General features: G+C 42.6%; 2 protein-coding genes across 2 annotated transcripts in view; both read left to right on the top strand.

Annotated features, from left to right (window-relative positions):
- PROM1 (prominin 1) overlaps positions 1–4,023 on the top strand; it is a gene marked incomplete at both ends in the record, with an annotated part of 118,334 nt that extends 114,311 nt beyond the window's left edge. Inside the window, 2 exons of the mRNA XM_079711628.1 lie at positions 3,580–3,801; positions 3,961–4,023. Of these exons, the coding sequence (XP_079567754.1) occupies positions 3,580–3,801; positions 3,961–4,023 (285 nt within the window). The remainder of the gene's footprint in view (positions 1–3,579; positions 3,802–3,960) is intronic.
- Positions 4,024–20,809: 16,786 nt separating this feature from the next.
- Positions 20,810–21,880, top strand: FGFBP1 (fibroblast growth factor binding protein 1; the record flags this gene model as incomplete). Its single annotated transcript, XM_079697832.1, has 1 exon — positions 20,810–21,880. The coding sequence occupies one exon, from the start codon at positions 20,810–20,812 to the stop codon at positions 21,521–21,523; it is 714 nt and encodes a 237-aa protein (XP_079553958.1). The 3' UTR covers positions 21,524–21,880.
- Positions 21,881–22,106: the final 226 nt, after the last annotated feature.

Here is a 22,106-nt window from a genome sequence, read left to right as displayed (position 1 = left end):
TTTCCAGATGAGTCCAAAGTACATAAAGTTGGCCAAGCATACTTCAAATCACCCTGACGGAAAAGATCATTTAGAAACTAGCTTTCGTCCAAGAAATGTGGCTAAGCCCCAGTGCAAACTACAGACTTTTGGTGCCTATGTAAGGGCTGTAGGGGAAAAGGGAGAAGGTGGAGCCAGTCCTGAGAGCATGTTCATGGCTAACCACCAGGCCCAAACCCACCATCCATCCATCTGAAATGCCTGTTTCCACTCCCATCTTCCTGAAGAAGGGGCTCCTGCACGCCTTCATTCCCTCCCTGAAACGCCACTGCCATCAAGTCAGATCAATGACACCTACCACTTCTCCGCCCTCTTCTAAATGAGCATTTACTCTTGCTCTCTCTCCCCAGCAAGATCTCAAACCCTTGTGTACAAAGCCCAGGTCTTGAGTTCCTTTGAGTCCCCATAGCCCTTTAGAGTGTTAACCACAATTTCAGAAATGGACACCTGATTAGAGAGGTGTTTATTTGGGGTTTGTTAGGAGTGCATCCCAGGAGACACAGATTAAAGATGTAACCAAGCAGGACCCTATGGGACCTTGCCAGGACAGTCACCCCTACCCCACCATGTCCTCTGCCTGCTTGTTTGTAGAAAAACTTTAGTCTCCTTGGCCTTCCCCAAGTTGCAAATAATAAATGTAATCAGATAAGTGAGAAAATGCAGAAACAAAGAAAAATAGTCAAGCAAAACAAAATAATAATTGTTTAGCAATTAAACAAAGTGTATGACCTTTAGTTCCTCCCCAGGGGCTCTAGATAATATTCTGAGCCATGTCCTTTGAGCTGTTTTTCAGAGACTGAAACCCCCACCAGGTGGAAGAAGTTAACTGTGTGCTGCCCACAAGCCCATAGACCCCAGACCAGTTGGAACCAGAAGGTTGATGATGTTGACTCCTGATGACCTCACCACCAACTAGTCAGAAGAATGTCCATGAGCTGATGACACAGCCTGCAACCCTCTCCCTCACCCTATCTTTGAAAACATTTCCTGCCATTTGGGAGTTCAGGTCTTTTAAGCACTAGCTGCCTGGACTCCTTGCTTGGCACCTTGCAATAAATGCTGCACTTTCCTTCACCACAGCTGGTGTTAGTAGATTGGCTTTACTGCACACGGGTGAGCAGACCCAAGTTTGGTTTGATAAGAAAGGAGCACTTGAATTGTGTTCCACCAGACTAGAAAATAAGGGAAGATAATAAAGTCATAAAAACACATGGTGACATAAAGTTGTTTGTCAGGAATTAGAATTGGAGCTGGCAAGAAGTAAAGGTGCTTGTTAAGGAAGGATTGGTTGGGGTTTGAATGAATACAGTGTTGTGAGGGGCAGAGGGGATTTTGAAACTACAAGGTTGCAACTGGCAGCTGCTAGCAGATAATGTTTGCAAATGTAATGCTGGTGGTATCCTTGAGTTTGATACCATTCAGAGAAAATTCAAGTTCTCAGGGACACAGGAACATGTCTGAAACCACAACCACAAAGTCCACCCAGCTCCATTTTGGATGTCTGGACCACAGTTACTCCATTTCGATATTTAAATGATCTTAAATATGTCATCAAGAGGCAGTATGGACTGATACTGGATTGGACTCAGAGACCTCAGTTCAAAAGTGCTCTCCCTTGAGAAGCAACTCAAGCTCCTTTAGCCTCATTCCCCGCTCTGTTAAATGGGGAGGGGATTACGCCCACCTCATTTGGGTGGATGTGATGGTCATCATGATGGCTAGCAATGAGTAGGCTCAATAAAGGAGAGCTTATGTCACCTGCCAGTGACATGGTAGGCTTTCAATATATAGCAGATGATGTTTCTTTTTGAGGCAGTGAACTCTTTGTCACTGGGTGTTCAAGGAAGGCTGGTCAAGCTATCCTACCTGTGAGATGCCATGAAGAGGTGTCTCCATTCAGTTCAAAGAGGAAAGGGAAGGGAAGGTGGAACAGTAGGGAGTACCAGGATCTATCTCCCCACTTGAAGATGAATTGCACAGGCAGAATCTGTCTGCTATAACTATTATGGAACCCTGGAGTCTATTGAAGGCTGCCATATTCCAGAGGAAGTCTTGGATGGTAAATTATGGTTAATTTCAGTCAATTTCAACTCTAAGCTCTGTAGCCACTATATATTCCCCCACCCCACTCAGATGGCAACTCATGAGTTCCTGGAGCTTGCACACAGACATTGAGGGCAAGAATGGGCATTAAGGACCCTGTCCTTCAGATATTGGAGGTCTGTGTTCTGATCTCTGGTCATTGCTTCTAATCACAGAGGTGCAGACGCAGAAGTGAGCGGCCCTGGCTTCACTCCCTCTGAGGGCCAGCTGCATTAACGCTCACTTTGTCTGGCTATATGGTAGTCCACAGTGCTGATAGCACAGTCTGTCCAGCAACCTTTTCCAGCCATGTCTTTCAACGTTCCTTCTACCTCTGGATGATGCCACCAGCTGAGCATGAAAAGGAATTGGAAACGTCTGTGGAATGTCGTGTTCATTAGCCCACTGTCAGGGGCCCTTTGCTGCCAGTGGCATGGCACCTATGACCGTAAATGAACCAGATATCCAAAAATACGGCAGAGCTTTGTCTCAAGTGCTGCTATGGTGTGGCCCAAATCTGCCACTTGCACAAAATGGCAATTCCAGTTAGGGGGTTAAGTGTCAAAGGCCATTAGAAGCCATAAGCAGGGACTTCCCTGGTGGCATAGTGGTAAAGAATCCGCCTGCCAATTCAGGGGACACGGGTTTGAGCCCTGGTCCAGGAAGATCCCACATGCTGCGAAACAACTGAATCCACGAGCCACAGCTACTGAGCCTGTGTGCCACAACCACTGAAGCCTGTGTGCTTAGAGCCCGTGCTCCGCAACAAGAGAAGCCACTGCAATGAGAAGCCCGCTTACCGCAATGAAGAGTAGCCCCCGCTCTCCACAACTAGAGAAAGCCTGCGCACAGCAACGAAGACAAAATAATAATAATAATAAATAAATAAATAAACAAATTTATTTTTAAAAAAAAGAAGAAGAAGAAGAGGCCGTAAGTAGCCATGAGATGGCAGCAGAGGACACATGTTGTCTATTTGCCAGAAAAGGACAAGGCTCACCCTTAGAGCTGTAAGGGTCCCCATTTACCTTCAGAAAGACAGATGAACTACTGACAGTACCACATCCTGATAGCCATTCCAGTCCCCTTGCACACAGATGTAAACCTTCCACCCAGTGGACTCCATCAGTTTTTAGTTGGGATGAGCCTTCCATAAACCAGACCCAAGCAGCGTCAGGGCTTCCTGGGAGACATCTCCAGGTAGCCAAAACTTGGTCACGAGAGTAACCAAGGGAGATACAATGGATCCTGAAGGATATAGCCTCAACCTTCTTGTGTGAAGAGCACTCATCTGTGGGACCAGGCTAGATGCTCTGGAATGTTCCATTTTCATTTTTTATGAGAAATCTGTTTGCCTTTCCAACTCTGCCTTTAACATCTGAGGAGACCAATGCCGGATGGGGATCCCTGGACACAATGATATCTGGCTGTCCTTTCTAAGGCCCTTGGTCTCCACAGGTGCCCAAGAGCAGGGCAGGAGCCATTGTTTTTAAGTGGGGTATTGCTGGGAACTGTGTCTCCAAGAAGTCAGTACCCCAAGGGCAGACTGGGCAGAGACTACCTTCCTCAGCAAAGCTTGCCGTATCAGAGAGCCAGTTTTCACCAAATCCTTGGGGTTTACGGGGCCCCAGCATAGGTAGCTTGTGGGAACTCGAGCACACCTGCTACCCAGGTCCCCAGGTATAGTTGGCAGATTTTTCTGGTCACTTTGTACACAAGGCTCAACAAAATACCTGGATGAAGCCCACATTGTCTCCTCTTCCCAAACAGCCCCACTGAGTCCGGGCTTCCTACTTGGGTTGTGAGGTCTTTAGGGTAACTTTTTCTTCACTGTCTCAGGAGTTAATCTTTGAGCCTCAGTCCCCGGGACTCCCAAGAATTGACTTGGTGGCTGATGCCTGAAATCCTCAGGACTGCTGAGTGCGCCCTCCACCCTGCTTCGACATTAGCCAGAGTCTATTCCGAAGCTGCCACCACCTGCCCTTCATGGGAGCCTCTCAGCAGGAAAGCATCCACGTAGTTATCTCCTGAAGGGAGAAAGCCTTGTCCAGTTACTTGGCTCACCCACTGACAACAAATACTAGGACAGTACATATGTTTTGGACATCCAAGTGATCTTCCAAGCAAACCGACCTTTGACACTTGGTACCAAAGAGACTGAGAAAACGGCATTAGCCATGTCCAAGGCAGAACACTGACAGAATGTATATTATTTAGCTACAAGTAGACAAAGTTGAGAGGCTGGAGCTGTAGAGGCAACACCTGAATTTTGTTGGCTATAATTAACTGTGGAAACATTCATTTTGGACTTCATGTGAGGAAGAAATGACCTTGCAGTGTGTTAAGCCCCCGAGATTTGGGGCTTTATTTGTAACAGCAACTGCATTACCCATTTATACACTCTGCTACATCAGTAAATATTTGTCAAATTAATTGAATGAATGGATTTAAACTGATGGCATTGAACTATATCATCTCTCACATACACTCCTCCTCTTACATTCAGAGATTCAAAGTTTATTTGAACGTTGGGCCAGTTTGGACACTGGGCCAATTATTGACCTTTTTAACAACAATATCACTGTCTGCAGGAAGGATTTAAAAATGCCTGAGAAGTGCATTGGGGTAAGGGGTCTAAGTGCTTTGAGTTTAACGGCTAAGAAATATGTGAGCACAAAAAAATCCCTTGCTGTGTGTCTAGTTGCAAATATATGCAGGTTTCTGAGCTCCACAGTGTTGGCAATTTATAATCAGCGTAAAGAAACCCTTTGAAGGACTTTTTTCTGCCTGGAGAGCTCAAGTCTGAGGCCATCCTGGAGGCAGCTGGGGAGTCTTGTGTCTGTTCTTTAACAATATATATTTTATGTTCCCCTGAAGTCATGTATCCATCAATGTTTTAGAAATCAGATTTGGAGAAGACTTCAGACCTGCTAAAGATAGTGACCATTTTATGCAAAGGCATATATCCCCATCCTTCTCCAGCCTTTGAATCATTCACCCTGCACCCACACCTCCCAGGAGCATCTGTTCTCTTTCTGCCTCTCCTTCCTTTCTCAGTCCCCGGGCTGTGAACTGAAGTCTTACCAGGATTTTCTATGTGCAGTTCTATCTCCTGAATTTTTTTTCAAGAATCCTGCACTCATTTGCTCTCAGGCTTAATCTGGGGTTGTGGTGCCACAAAAAGATGAAAAAAATATTTTTCTATCAGAGGAGAAAGAATACTGTAACTGGAGTAGGAGATCTGGGTGCAGCTGAAAGGATAGCGTTCTGAGACTTTAGGGAAGTCCCATAAGTCACTTTTCTCATCTTTATTTTAAGCATAAAAGCCACTCCTTACAGCGTTGTTATAAAAATCTAATGTAATAATATACAGTGAAAGCATAACAATGACATGGTGCTATGTGAATGTGTAGTCTGATTATCACTCAAGTAGAAAAGAGATGGAAATATTCAAAAAGGAAGAAAAAAACCTCATATCCCAGTGTGGTCTTCCAGGATAAGATCACCACAAGGCGGTAATATGGAGTCACCAATGCTTCTGAAAACTGATAACAGGAGGCTCCCAATCATACTGAGGACAAAGCTCTAAACTAGCCTAAACAGAACCCGTAACCATGAACATCTGTTGTAAAAGTTGGTTGTTATAAGTTGGAGTCTAAGACAAATTCAACCACTGAATTCATTCAAGTGATTGTTTTAAGGAGAAGTTAAGGAAAAGTGAGAGACCCTTTTTCTGCACTGAGATCATTTGAAGTCAAAAGGAGAGGGGAGCCAGTTACTAAACCATAGCTTGTCCCCAGGTGGCTGACATCAGATTCTCTTTCCCTCCCGTGTCACACTCAGATGACACTGTCATTCTTGGAGCCTGACTCTCCTGTATTTGAAAAGCTGTGTCAGTTCTGAGGTCAGAACCTGGATGGGCTGGGACAGCATTACTTATAGCTTTATCCCCTCCCAGTCCCAGATTGGAATTTCTATACTTCTCTCATTGGGAGGGGGCAACCTGTGTGATCTCAGGGTTTTCTAACTGTTCCTCCCAAAGGGCCCCAATAAGAAGATGGCAGTGAGAAGAGTAGTAAAGGGAGCATAGGGTTTCAAGGACATATGTGACAGGGAATCTTGGGGCCATTAAATTACTACTATGGCTTGTACATAGATATACAACTTATGTTCAAACGACAGTAGATAGTATAGTGGTAAATTAACTGCATATCTATTTAAAGGCATAATTCCCATTGGCTCTGTGGCACCTTCTTGTTGTTATTCCTTTTTTCTTTTGGCTATGCCGGGTCTGAATTGTGACATGGGGGATCTTCACTGCGGCATGCGGGCTCTTAGTTATGGCATGTGGGATCTAGTTCCCTGGCCAGGGATGAAACCCGGGCGCCCTGCGTTGGGAGCACAGAGTCAGCCACTGGACCACCAGGGAAGTCCCTGTGGCACCTTTTGACAGCAGTTTAGTTTAGGCGTACAGATTTTTTAGAGTCTCAATGACCTTTTTGAAACCACGGCTTCACCAGTCACTAGCTGTCTGATCTTCGGTAATCTTTAATTCCCTCCTCTCCACGATGTGGATGTAATATCACGAATCTCCTAAGCGTTGTTCAAGGATTAAGTGCTATTACCCATGCAAATTTTGTGGAGTAACAGCTCAAGTGATAGCTGCTGTTGTCAACTGAAAAAAAAAAAAAAAAAAAGAAAGCACAACCTAAAAATTGAGAATTCCATTTTATTTGGCGGACTTTCTGAGGACTTAAACCCGGGAGACGGCCTCTCAGATCGCCCTGAGGGACTCCTCCGAAGAGGTAAGGAAGGAGCCCGGATACATAGGAGTTTTGCAACAAAGACCAGGTAGTCAGAACATCCAAAGATGACTGTTCATTAAAGAAAACCAGACATCTTAAGTTAAGGAATTTAGCGCTTTCCTGTGTATGGGAAGATGCAAGAGTCTGGGCTCATTGAAATCATTTCTTTGATAAGCACCTTAGCTATCTAGGACCCATATCCTCCTTTTCTCCATCCTGAATCCCCTCAGGGTGCACAGTCGGGGCAGCTGCAGTGGCTGCAGCCTTGACGGTAGCAACATCCTTTGTTTACTGATAAGGTAGGTGACATTTTCCCCCCACACAGTCACTCTTACCATCATATGGTTGCTCAAGCACCTTTATTAAATGTGTGAGCACTGTGATGGGGAGGTCTGCCCAGGGAGTGGGTGTCATCAAAGGGTCCTCAATCTTGGGGATAGGGAGCCACTGGTGTGGTTGCAGCCTCAGGTGAGTTCTAGAATGCCCCCCTGCACACACCTCCTCATCTATCTGATCCATAAATTTCTCCCGTGCGACATGAAGCCCCTGGACTCTCTCCCTGCTGGGAATGGCTCTCCATGTCTTTGAGAACAGTTACTCCCCCTCCAAATCCAACCACATGCGTCAGGGGACTGGGCTCTTTCCCCTCCAATCCTGCTCTTTGCCACGGTGGATGAGTCCAACAGCAGGAATGTGACTCAAGCCCAACTTATCAAAGTCTCTCCCTGAGATTTTCCACACTGTACCTCAAGTCAGAGCTGCTGACATCCATGTTTCCAACCATATAGAGAAAAGCATTCTGAGAAAACAAGGCACATGTGCAGAGAAAACTGCGATGTGATATTAGACAGATTGCCGGTGATTTTCAAGTCCCTAGGGGCCTGAGTGGTTGTCTTAATCATCGATTTCATCTTCTGTATCTTATGAAATTTTGACATCTTGGTGGGGTGGCCAACAGACCTGGAGAGAGACTGCCTTTCCCAAGGCTAGCTATTCCTAAAGATAGTAAACAGTGTAATTATGGGCACACCTTCCATATGCAAGCAAACTATCCCTTTATCTAACTCTAAATACACCAAGCCAATATTTTTTCCTTCCTTAAGTCAACCCATGGCCAGAAACCAAACTGCTAGCCCTATGCCCCAAGCCTGCCAAAATTATTCACACTGGCTGATCCTAACTGTTTACTCTGCCCTGCCTTTGCGTCATATTGAAATATTTAAACAATTGTGCCTATATTAATGAAACTTGCATAAGGATCTCTATATAGCAGGGTTTGGAGAGCTTTCAGATGGGTGAACACATGAGGTACTGGGAGGGTGGTGCACCCCGAGAGGGCATGGTAGCCCTTCACCCTCCCCTCCCATTGGGCTGTTCCTGAGTTGCATCCTTTATAATAAACTAGTAATAGTAAATAAAGCAATTTCCTGTGTTTTGTGACTCATTCGATTGAATTATCGATCCTGAGGGTCATTGTGGAAACCCCAGAATTTGTAGTCTGCCCAATAGACATGTGAGCTGCCTGGGCACCCCATTTGGGGCTGGCTTCGGAATTGGAGGGCAGTCTTGTGGGACTGAGCCCTTAACCTGGGGGAATCTGCACAGACTGCAGGTAATGTCAGAATTGAATTGAATTGTAAAACACCAAATTGATGTCAGAGAGTTGGAGAAGTGGTGTTAGAAAAGGCACCACGTATTTGTCGTGAGTGTGGTGGGTGGCAGTGAGTGGCATGGACATCTCTCAATAACAAAAGATTTTAAAAAGTAACTTTAGCTTTGGCAAATGACAAATTGATAATTGACAAAACTGCAGAATTAATCATTACTGTGGCTCAAATTATAGTTTTATCTGAGGGTCCCACTAAATTGAAACATTATATCCCTTGTCATCTTTTTTTTAAATTATTGGATGAAAGATTCTTTAAATTCTATAGTGCTTTATAATTTTCAAAAGTTTCACACACATGATTTCATATGATCCCATAATAACACTTTTTCCTACCTATCCTGTATTGTCCCTTCCCCGCTTCCCTCTCCCCACTGGTAACCACTAGTTTGTTCTCTGTATCTTTGAGTCTGCTTCTTTTTTGTTTTATTCACTAGTTTGTTGTATTTTTTTAGATTCCACATATAAGTGATATCATACAGTATTTGCCTTTCTCTGTCTGACTTATTTCACTTAACATAATTCCCTCCAGGTCCATCCATGTTGCTGCAAATGGCAAAATTTCATTCTTTTTTATGACTGAGTAGTATTCCATTGTATGTATACACCACATCTTCTTCTTCCATTCATCTCTCTTTTTTTTTTTTTTGTGGTACACGGGCCTCTCACTGTTGTGGCCTCTCATGTTGCGGAGCACAGGCTCCGGACGCGCAGGCTCGGTGGCCATGGCTCACGGGATTTGTTGCTCCGTGGCATGTGGGATCTTCCTGGACCGTGGCATGAACCCGTGTCCCCTGCATCAGCAGGCAGACTCTTAACCACTGCGCCAACAGGGAAGCCCCCATTGATCTCTTGATGGACACTTCATTTGCTTCCATACTGTGGCAATTGTAAATAATGCTGCTATGAACATAGGGGTGCATATATATTTTCAAATTAGTGTTTTTGTTTTCTCCAGATATATACCCAGGAGAATTGCTGGGTCATATGGTAGTTTTATTTTTAGATTTTTAAGAAGCTTCCATACTGTTTTCCACAATGGCTGTACCAATTTATGTTCCTACCAACAGTGTATGAGGATTCCCTTTTCTCCACATCCTTGCCAACATTTGTTATTTGTGTTCTTTTTGGTGATAGCCATTCTGACAGGTGTGAAGTGATATCTTTTTAAAAATTTTTTGCTGTGTTGGGTCTTTGTTGCTGTAGGTGGGCTTTCTCTAGTTGTGGTGAGTGGGGGCTACTCTTCGTTGTGGTGTGCAGGCTTCTCACTGCGGTGGCTTCTCTTGTTGCAGAGCACAGGTTCTAGGGCTCACGGGCTTCAGTAGTTGTGACGTGTGGGCTCAGTAGTTGTGGCGCACGGGCTTAGTTGCTCCACAGCATGTAGGATCCTCTCGGACCAGAGATCGAACCCGTGTCCCCTGCATTGGCAGCTGGATTCTCAACCAGTGCACCACCAGGGAAGTCCTGTGAGGTGATATCTCATTGTGGTTTTGATTTCATTTCCTTGATGATTAGTGATGTTGAACACCTTTTCATGTGCCTGTTGGCCATCTGTATGTCCTCTTTGGAAAAATGTCTATTCAGTTCTTCTGTCCATTTTTTAATCGAGTTGTTTTGATGTTGAGTTGTATGAGCTGTTTATATATGTTGGATGTTAACCCCTTATTGGTCATATCATTTGCGAATATCTTCTCCCATTCAGTAGCTTGTCTTTTCATTTTGTTTGGTTTCCTTTGCTGTGCAAAAGTTTTAAAGATTAATTACATCCCATTTATTTATTTTTGCTTTTGTTTCCTTTGCTTTAGGAGACAGATCCAAAAGAAATATTGTTGTGATTTATGTCAAAGTGTGTTCTGCCTATGTTTTCCTCTAGGAGTTTTATAGTATCCGGTCTTACATTTAGGTCTTTAATTCATTTTGAGTTTACTTTTGTATATGGTGTTAGAGAATTTTCTAATTTCATTCATTTACAAGTAGCTGTCCAGTTTTCCCAGCACCACTTATTGAAGTGTAATCTTAAAAGTAAGGAAACATAAAATAGAAGAAAAATAGATATGCCTCCCTATAACTGTAGCCTTGTCTAAATTCCCCAGAATCATGGCACCCACTGCCTTAAAGCAGCCCATATTGGGCATAGATGCAACATAATGAATAACAAATTAAAATTAAAATAGCTTTTGGCACTTATAACTTTGCTTGATAGAATTGGACCCAATGACCCCCCATTAAAATAGTTAATATGGGGCTCAATGTAAGTTAAAACAGGACCTTCAGAGATGAAAACTTATTATATAAAACCTAATTAATGAAAGGCTGATTATCCCTACTTCTTCTCCATTGGACAGCCCAATTTTGCCTGCTCTTAAATCTGAAAAAAATAGAGGGCACCTCCTGGTGGATTACTACAACTTTAGTGCTGTGTTCCCATCCACCAAGGCCCTCATACCCAATATCCAGTATTATTAAAATTACTATACCCCATGCCTAAAGGGAAGTCTAGTAGAGGTTGCTACTGTCTGAGCCATTGTAGAGATCAGTGGAGATTATGGCATTCCCCAGGAGACTCCTGCCTCATATCAGTCAATCGCCTTGGGCCCCTGGGTAGAGGACCATCCTCTCCTCAGTGCCTCTTCCTGCTACCACCCCCTGCTTACCCACACAATCTCCTGCCTTGCATTTCCCATGCAACCGCCATAACCAGTCCTTCCCCTTAATTACACATGATACCACTAATCTTTATATATACTGTACTCACTTATTAGTTTATATCCTCTAACAGCATAACTGCCAGGCCTACCACCTTGAACCAAGGTACGTACACAAAGACATTATTGTCAAATTCTTAATGATTTCCAACTCCACCAAGGTACTGTTAGAAACCTCCCCAAATTCCAGATCTATTTTTTTGGATTACATCATATAAATTGAAAACCTGTTTATGGACTGGACTACAAGAAATCCATACACCTGTACTTGTGTTCCTCTACTTTACTTTCATAACAAGATGTTTTCTTTGCTGTTTGGGGCAACTTATGCCCTACTCCCTAAAAATCTCCATGATCATCACACCAAGATTTCCTTATATGATGTTAAAACATCAGAGGATAGATTGAATTAATTTTTTTAAATATTCTGCATTTTATGATGTTTCCATATTTTTCAGGGCCTTGTAAACTTGAGGAGAGATTGCCCCTACCAGGGTAGTTAATTCCTAAAGATAGCAAACAACTTAATTGGGAGCATATCTCTCATTTGCAAGTTAAGCACCTTCTTTATTCAGCACTCATACATTAGGTCGATATTCTCCCTGCCCTAAATCCATCCAGGGCCTTGTACAAGATAGCTAGGGAGACCCCTGTACTTCAGATCCTACTGGAGCTATTCAAATGGCCAATCCAAAGCTCTTTACCATAGGCTTCTCCATGCGGCCTGGCATGGCATGGCATGCCCCCTTCTCATGGAAAATGTAAGTTATAAATTCTTTTTTCAATAGCTTTATACTCTCCATATAGTCACTTAGTAAATTCCTTAAATTAAAATACCAAAGGTACATTTTGACACAGTGGTCCTATACAACCCTTGCCTTCCATGAGTTATAAGAAACTTCCAATAAATTCTCAATTTTGTTTCTGTTGTTTTCAGTTTTTTTATTATTATAATCAGAATAATCTTGATAAATACAAAATCCAATTCAATCCAATAAACATTTGCTAAGTGTTTTCTAAGTTTCATTCTTGAGCTCTGGGTTAGGGATGTCACTAGCCAGGATGATGATGGTGGCAAGCCCATGAATGAACCAAAACAAGGTGACACCTCAACTGTAATAATGGTGAAGTCTGTAAAAATTTATAAGAACCCAGATGAAGGAACAGTGAATTCTGTTGCAGGCAAAGGGAGTCAGGTAGAGAGAGAACTTGCCAGGTAGATATGAGTGGAATGGAATTTCAAACAAAGATAACAGTTTGGCAGAGGCAATGTGTCCTGAAACAGGACATGTGGGGAGAAGAGTGGACAGTAAGATATAGCTGGAGCCCGGGGACACATGTAGGATGTGGTGGGTATTGACCTTGAAGTTGGCTAGGATTAAGATGGGAAAGACCTCATATGTCAGACTCAGAAATTTGGACCTTTTCTGTAAACAGCTGAAAAGCATCAGAGGCTTGAGGCTGGGATGTGATGAGATGTAGCCACTACAGCAATCCTCAGAGACTGAGCTGTTAACTGAGCTGGCAGTCTTGAAGCTGGGAGCCAAATCACATTCACCTTGCATTCCACACAGTGACTAATAATTGCTTTACATAGAGTGGTTACTGAGTAATCATTAAATAAATACTGTTCTTTTCTCTCCAGCTGTTGAGCTCTCTTAACCAGTTGAAGGCTCTTGAGAAATTCTCCCTGCCTTTGGCTAGGTCAGATGTCTCCACCCTGGGCATTCCAGCCTTCCCTCTAACATTTCAATCACCGCTACATTGTGGTGACTGCTATCCTTATCTTGCCCCCCTAATTCCATCTTTTTGAGGATCATGTCATTCTTGACTGCATTTCATTCAATGACAGAGTGAGCCTGGGACATGCAGTGTTTCATGAGTGCTCTCTGGATGAATGGAAGAATGAATGAATGACAGAAGAATGACAGATTGAGTGACAGAACGAATGTAGTCTGGGTAGAGGCCAGCGCTGTTCTTCCTGGAGCCAACAGTCTCTTATCTCCCTGCCATCCCTGTCTTCTCCTTATAGCCCATAGCAGGCAAGAGCGCTTTGCTCTTTGGGCGTGGGTACCGTTTGCCCCGGTGCCATCACAGGCCTTTTCAGAGCTGTTTTCTGATGTCTTTCATCTAAACCTCTTCATCTTTTCATGTGACAAAAGCAGCAAAACATGCCCACGTGCACAGTGACTCACAGCATTAATGCAAAGGGCAACTTGTCTTCTCTCTTTTCCAGATTCCCAGGATGGCAACTGATGTTCTTTGTAAAAAAATAGACTGAGGGTTAGAGACACAGGTTAGAGACTGATAATTCCAAAGGAAGACTCTCTAAGACCTTCTGCCCCAAGATGCAGAGGTGGCAGGCATGCATATGTATGTGTACCCGTATGTGATGTATATGCACGAGAGTGTGTGGGTGTATGTGTATGTGTGTGTGCATATGTGTAGAGGTGCACAGCAATTTGTGTGCTTTGGAAATTTTATCCAAAAGAAGCAGACTTCTTTAAAGAATGAATCAGATGTTTTAGAGTGATTTCCTTTAAAGAAAAAAAAAAGATATGAAAAACTTAGAGATAATCAATGAACTTAACTTGTATGGAGAGTTTATTATAAAACACTAAAAATTTTTTTTACACACTACTATATTTAAAATGGATAACCAACAAGGACCTACTGTACAGCACAGGGAATTCTGATCAATATTCTGTAACAATCTAAATGGGAAAAGAATTTGAAAAAGAATAGGTACATGGATATGTATAACTTTTTAAAACTTTTAATTTTATATTGGAGTATAGTTGATTAACAATGTCGTCTTAGTTTCAGATGTACAACAGTGATTCAACTATACATATACATATATCTATTCTTTTTCAAATTCTTTTCCCAATTAATTTGTTACAGAATGTTGAGTAGAGTTCCCTGAGCTATATAGTAGGTCCTTGTTGGTTATCCATTTTAAATATAGCAGTGTGTACATGCATGAATCACTTTGCTGTACATCTGAAACTAACACAACAATCAACTATACTCCAATATAAAATAAAAAGTTTTTAAAAAGTATATACAAGGCTTTGAAACAGCTGTACTACTTGAGAAAAAAACCTTCTAAAACCTTTAATTACTATTAGTTCGATCTATTCAAGATTGTTGATATTCTACCATTTTAACCTACCACAAACAGCAATTTCATTTGGTTTAACTTAACTCAAAAACCATGAGTTACCTTTTAGATGGATTCAGAATCAAAACCAAGCATGCACATGGCTTTGAAAAAAATAGTTTCAATGTTATGAGGTGTGACATAGGGCACTCCTTTAAGATAAATAAAAATGAATATATTTTCCTTTTGCATCCATACAGAATGCTGTGCCATCAACTCTTCACTGACTCTTATTGTTCTAAAGTAAAACTTTAGCAGTATATATCATTTGATTTGCTGCACAGGAATACTTAAATCTCATGAATAATGAGCAGTTTAAATTTGTAGTGTAAATACTCTTCTGTAGGTCTAAGATGAATGCTTCTTGTCAGGCTAGTTATATTTTAGCTGATGTTTACTTGGCCAGTTTCCTCATTTTCTGGCAATGAATAAGTTTTTAATGCACAAAATTTAACCAAAAAATTAATATTGCTTTGACACAGTGATGAAACATTTTGTCTGTATATGAGGTTATTTTTGAAGGAGGGACTCATTTGTGAGCAAATTTGACCTGATAAAATGTACAGTTAAGACTCACCACAGTACAAAATCGCACCCACTGATATATCTCTGATGACTGCATCCACAGGGGCCAGCCCTCTAGGTCAAGGAACCATGTAGTAGTAACATGCATGAGAGTAAAATCAGCTTTTGAACTTCAAAATTATCAGAGACCAGACTGCCTAAGACATGTGTTCAACCATTTGTGTTCAGACTTTCTATGGATCCCCCAAAGGAAACCTGCTATCCATCATTTAAATCTTTGATGAAAAGAAGAATGACATAACCCCAATCTAATCACGAGAAGCACACCAGACAAATTCCGAATGGGGCACATTCTCAAAGCCCCTGAGCAGTACTCCTGAAAACTGACGAGGTCATCAAAAACAAGGAACATCTGAGAAACTGTCACAACCAAGAGAGGCCTGAAGAGTCACATCTATTAAATGTCACATGGAATCTTGGATGGGTTTCTGGACAAAAAAAGACCATTAGGAATTGAAAACATGTTCACACCAAAACCTGCACACAAATGTTTATAGCAGCTTTTTTCATAGTTGCCAAAACGTTGGAGCAACTGAGATGTCCTCCAAGAAGTGAATGGATAAATAAACTGTGGTACAAACAGACAATGGAATATTATTCACTGCTAAAAAGAAATGAGCTATCAAGCCAGAAAAAGACACACAGGAACCTTAAGATCATATTACTGAGTGAAAGAAGCCAATCTGAAAAGAATAAATTCTGCACGATTCCAGCTCTATGACCTTTGTGAAAGGCAGAACTATAAAGACAGTAAAAAGATGGGATATATCCAGCAGTTGCTGGGAGGGAGAGATGAATAAGTGGATCACAGAGGATTTTTAGGGCAGTGAAAATACTATGTATGATACTATAATTGTGAAAATATGTCATTATATCTTCATCAAAATCCATGGATTGTACAACACCGAGAGTGAGCTACTATGAAAACTATGGACTTGCAGTAGTTATGATGTATCGAAGAAGGTTCATCACCTGTAACGATTGTACCACTCTAGTGGAAGATATTGACAGCATGGGCAGCTGTGCTTGTGAAAGACAGGGTTGATATGGGAATTTTCTGTACTTTCCACTCAATTTTTCTGGGAACCAAAACTACTCTTAAAAATAAAGCCTATTGATCATTTTGAAAAAGAACATTAGGTAAAAAGTAAGGAGGGCTGAACAAAATATGGACTTTAGTAAAAACATAGCTATATTGGTTCAATAGTTTTATAAATGTAGCATTATAATGCAAAACGTCAATGATAGGGGAACCTGGGTGAGATGTAGGGCAAAGGAACTGTCTTTGCAAACATTTTTTAAAGGTAATAATATTCTAATATTTTTAAATATATATATTAAAGAGAGAGGTTTACAATTTATCGAAGTGTGGGTACATTACTTTGTTTTTAATAAAAATATTAGAAGTGACTTCCATTTAGTCTTCCTCTAATTGTATGTCATCTGTACCACAAGGATCCAGAGTTAATTCTCCAGGAGTCAGGGAACCCCTCAGTCCTGGTAGTATGGGGAGGTGGGGAGAACCTGTAGTGGGCAGCCTTGCTGGGGCTCCAAACCTGCTTTGGTTCCCCAGTGCACTGTAGTGCAAGTGTATCATTTTCTCAGTATATCGAGCTGTGAGTTAATGTGTGGACACATCGTTAGCACAATGCTGCCATGCTGTAAACACTCACTGGAGGAGTGACAGTCTATTTCTCTCCATGAACATCCATAAAAAGAGGGACATGGAGAAGGATCAGGGGACAAATGACACCAACAGATAGATGATATTTGATCTGGATCTTGAAGGATGAGCCAATGTGTTCCTGGCAAAGTAGGACTGGAAGGGCATTCCAAGTAAAGGGAACAGCAGGAGCAAAAGCAGGAAGGGGACAAGCTCACCAAGTATTTAGGACATGGTGGGTGAGGGGTTTAGTGTGGCCAGATTGGACTCTGTGTGTGTGTGTGTGTGTGTGTGTGTGTGTGTGTGTCTAGAAATGAGTTTGAAATAAGAGGCTGAGCTAACAGGGAGAGGGCTACACAGCCTGGTATAATATTGTGTGCCCTGTTTGGAAAAGAAAGGTCAAGGAAGAAGTTGGGAAAGGATCACAGGAAGGCCAAAGGTCCATGGGAAGCCAGTGGAGGAAGTTCCATGTTCCCTGCCAAAGCTTAGAGTCACTTCTCAGAAAAGATCCTGGAGTCCACATGTTTCCTTCTAAATTTGCTTTGTGTTCTGACCTACAGTCTTTATCCAGAAGGAATCTGGCTGCAACTTGAGGATCAAGATGATTTTCCTATTTTACAGGAGACCACCTTGGTCTATATCTCCTTGGGGAACAAAGTAGCTTTGTCTTGTTTGGGTCTAAATAATCCCTCAAAATACCACAATGTGAGTGCCTGTTTGTGCAGGTCATGGTTCAATAACGTACTTGTCAGAAGAGTGGGAATGGATCTCCGGGTGAGCCAATTTTACATGAGGTGTGGAGTTTGGGGAAATAGCCTACTTTGGTGGAATTCATGAAGAAACCCATTGAACCACTGAATGAACCAGTCAACGTCCACAACTCTGTGACCTTGGATTCTTGAACAGGTGGAACTTGGATGGAATCCAACCACCGTTGCAACTTTTTGTATCTTTTGTTTTAGAAAATTTCAGTTAGAAGCCAATTCCACGTACACACATCTGGATGTTGGGAATCTCTTAAAAGTTCATGAAATGTCCATTAAAAAAATGTGTATGTGAAAAAAATTCATTAGGTCTGAAGATACTGACCTCCACGCCAACATGTTTTCAGTCACCTGGCACTGAGTGTTGACATTTAGGTATCAGGAGCTACACAGTTTGCCTCAGTCCCCCCACCATTCCTTATTGTTCCTGTCCCAAAGGCAAAGGTCACTTGCCATTCATTATTTATTATTATTATAGCTCTTGTGCTACTGTTTTCCTTACAGCTGAGTCAAGAATAAAATGAACAGTTTCTTATGCCCAAACATCATGAAAAGTAAAGTAACAAAATATAGTGAGGTCCACATCTTTGTGGAAGTGAGTTCTTTTTATATGCTCAACATGGAAACAAAATATATCTGTTTTTAAAGAATACAACTGAAGGCCATCTTATGAACCAAATCTGTTCTGCTTCACTTGATGTTAATAGCTCAGCCTCCTAAATAATTTAGTATGAAACCCTAAATGAGGTACTGTTATTGTCAACTATCAATAAATGAACACATGGAGGGTCAGAGAAGTCAAGATTACAGCTAAATAAATGTTGTATCCAGGGTTCCACTAGGTCATTCTGCTACTAGACTCTGCCTAGAGAAGGCTCACCAGAGTGAGGTCCCCACCCATGACCAAAAGGTGAATACTTTGAACAAAAACCCAAATCAGGAATTTCCTCTTTACCAGCTTCTCAAGGCCTGAGGATTCCTCTGCCCACACAGTAACTTCAGGTGCTTCAGAGAAAACAGGAATTCAGACACTGAGATGGCTTCCCCAGCTCAATCCCTCATTCACCGAATGTTTACAGAGTGCCAGGTAAGAAGACATCAGACAGTGGGGCCTAGGAGTCCAGGCTTTAAACTCTAGGCTCCGCATCCCACTAGTCCTGTGAACTTGGACCAGCCCTGAATATCTCCAAGCTCCAATATTCCATCTGTAAAATGGGATGAATTTTATGTTACCATATCATGGAGGGGCTTTGATGAGAATTAAGGGAAAGCTTTGAGTAAAATGGACCTATTGTTTATAACCTCCCTCACAGATTTTGCTGTTGGGATCCTCATCCCTTCATGGAGGGTCTTTGAAAGGCTGAGCTGTCCTCCTCAACTGGCTGCCAGGGGAAAGGAAAAGGGCTTGGAAGAACCAGGTCTAATGCCATGCATGTAACCCGCCTCCCACAGGATTACACCAACCACTTTCCCTGCAGGAACTGGCTCTCTCTGAAGGGGTGTGACTGGGAGGAGTGTGAATAAAGCTACACAAAGTATATGAGCTGTAAAAACCCTGCTGCCTGGGCTCTTATATAAAGGACTTTCACTGCCTCACTGCAGATGAGACAGCAGTAAGACTTCAAGCTCCCTCTCACATCTGGATTGTATTGGACCTGCAAACTCAGAACAAGGTAAGAGCCTGGCTTTCTTAAGAGTTTCATTACCTGTCCCCCTTCCAGCTCCCATGAGGACCTCAGGTTCCTGGGTTCTGGATCCCCTCACGGACACGTGGGGACTGAGTCCCAATGCCGTGAGGAATGAGTGGGTCTTTATCGAATATCCCTAGCTCCCATCCCAACTTCATTTTGGAAGCTCAGAGTTTGTGACTGTCTCCCCTTTATCGGTCCTAAAGAGAGGCCATATGCCCAGGGTAGAATGAGATCAGACCTAGACCTGCCTCTTTTTAAACAAAATTCTGTATTCTTTTCAAATGGAGCACTGATAACATGAGTTATCATCATAAACTAAGCCAAACCAAATGAGGTGCTCATAATTGCTTTTTTATTTCTTGCCAATATTTTCTGAAAGGCAGAGTAAGGTGAAGCCAAGAGGTATGGAATGAGGGAGGGGTGGTATAAAGGATCAGAGAGAGAAGTTCTGGCTACCTCTCCCAGCTTTGTCAGTTGTCCACTATGGGACCTTGAGCAATTTATTTACCAGTCTGAACCTTAACTGTCACATCTGTTACCTGGTGGTGATGGATTATTACCTACCAGGAAGGGCTCTTGTGCTAATTAACAAGGTGAGAATGAAATACAGGTCAAGTGCTCTGGCACATATTCGGTGTCAAATAGAAATGCTAATTCTCTTCTTTGAAATGTGGTTTTTGTTACCCACCTGATAAAATCTATTCAGTTTAGTGTAGCAGTTAAGGTCATCCTATTTATTAAATGATTTATTTTTAAAAGCATTGATTGAGGACTTTCTCTATGCCAAGCACAGTGCCTTAACAGTCTAAATGCTCTGACAGAAATTCACCTCTATTCCCCTGGTTCACTTTGCCCAGTCAATTTGGATGACCTACCCCTCCTTCATGCCTTTCCTTAGGCTCTTACTGAATCCCAGATACCCCTCCTCACAAACCCACCCATCTCAGAATGTCCAAGCCTCATGTGTGTTTAACCCTGGGTCAAGCATCACCTTTCATGTCACTTACCATGTCCTTTCTCATTGTGTGGTCATCTGAGTCCATGTAGGACAGTGAGGTAGAAATTCAGTCCACTGCAACTGGAAGAGAGTTGACAATTATCTCATCCAGCATCTTGATTTCCAGATAAAGGAGCTGAGACCCAGAGGGAGAGAGTGATTTGCCCAAGATCAAGCTGGGGACACAGTTGGGACAGACTCCTGATCAATGCTCTTTAGAATCCCCAAAGAGTTGCCTCTAAGTTTTTAAGATGTGAGACTTTCTTATTCACCTTGATAAATTCAACATCTAGTCTAGTACACGGCCAGTAGTAGGTGCCCCACGAATGCTTACTGACTGGTGAATGAAGGAGTGAGGAGTAACTGAGTGGATGAGGGAGTGAGAGTTAATGAGGTTCAGAGGGTGGGGAAGAATGAATGAAGGGTAGGAAGTTTCTGACATTCAAGACTCAAGTCAAGCAGACATGCGAATACACAGGCTGATTGTCTACTAAGTCCAGGAAATAGAAGGTTCCTTGATCCCACTCCAAAGCAGGCAGCCATGTGTCAGGCTGGAGGGAGGGTCATCTCGCAGCCTAGTACTGCTGGACTGCTGCCCAGCACTGACTCACCTGCCTTTTGTCAGACAGGTTCCCACTAAGCTGAAGCCATGAGGATCCACAGCCTCGCCCTCCTCTCCTTCCTCCTTCTGGCTGCTCCGATGCTCTTGGTGGAGGCCAAAAAGGAAGGGAGGAATAGACAGGGCAGAAAAGTCAGCACAGATAAACTGCATACTCTAGGCGCACCCCAGACTGAACCAAGCAGCAAGCCATCCAAGCGCCTGATCAAAGGCAAGTTCGTCACCCAAGGCCATGCCGACTGCAGATGGGTGGTGACCAAGCAGGAGGAGGGCATTGCCCTGAAGGTTGAGTGCACCCAACAGGACAACAAGTTTTCCTGTTTCTTCACTGGCAATCCAACCTCATGCCTAGAATCAGACAAAAAGAATGCCTACTGGAAACAAATTGGCCGGAATCTGCGTTCGCAGAAGGTCATCTGTGGTGATGCCAAGAGCATCCTGAAGACCAGGGTGTGCAGAAAGAAGTTTCCAGAATCCAATCTCAAGCTGGTTAACTCCACTCTGATTAGGATCAAGAAACCCAGCCAGGAGTTAATGGAGTCCTCTCCCAAGGAGCAGAGCAAGGTCAAAGTGACCACCCCCATCAGCCCAACAAAGACCCAGACCATGGACACCAAAGATCCTGAGTGTGTGGAAGACCCAGACTTGGTAAACCAGAGGAAGACAGCCCTGGAGTACTGTGGGGAGTCCTGGAGCTCTTTCTGCAAATTCTTCATGTCCATGGTACAGGGAAGTTCATGCTAATGAGGTCAAAAGAGAACAGAATCCATTAGGAGGTGTCACGTCAAAGCCCTTCCATGTGCTGTAAAGATCTCCCAGTTCCTTGTAAGATGAACATTTGTGCTGTAGGAGTGCAATGGATTATTTAAACAGATTTTATAATTTTTGTTTCTGTATTTTGGAATTTGTTTTATATTCATTTCCTTACATGTGATTTTAAGAGGCTGTTGACCTCTCTATGTTTCCATGGCCCACAAAGCTATGTTTCTACGAGCAGTAAGGACCAGTCTTTGAGCTGAATGAGTCAGAGTGATGATTTCAGTGCAATGCTCTTTCTGCCCAATTACCAAATGTAATAAAGCTCTGTGCGTTTTTCAGGAATATGTTCAACCATTTTTTGGTTTCTCTATGTTGGTTCCAATGAACTCATAAACTGGTCCTCATATATCAGTAGAAAAAAATTCTGTTCACCACTCATCCCAATTCATCCCATAAGGTGGCCCATTCCTGAATCCCTATCTTCACACTTTCATGCTTTGGTCTGTGGTATTTGATACTTACTGAACTGATTTCAAGTGGGACACCTGGAGCATAATGGGATGAAGAC

Source organism: Hyperoodon ampullatus, assembly GCF_949752795.1.
Source record: "Hyperoodon ampullatus genome assembly, chromosome: 1".
Classification (NCBI taxonomy): Eukaryota; Metazoa; Chordata; class Mammalia; order Artiodactyla; family Ziphiidae; genus Hyperoodon; species Hyperoodon ampullatus.
The sequence above is the reverse complement of the archived record's forward strand: the minus strand, read 5'-3'. Positions and strand labels throughout refer to the sequence as shown.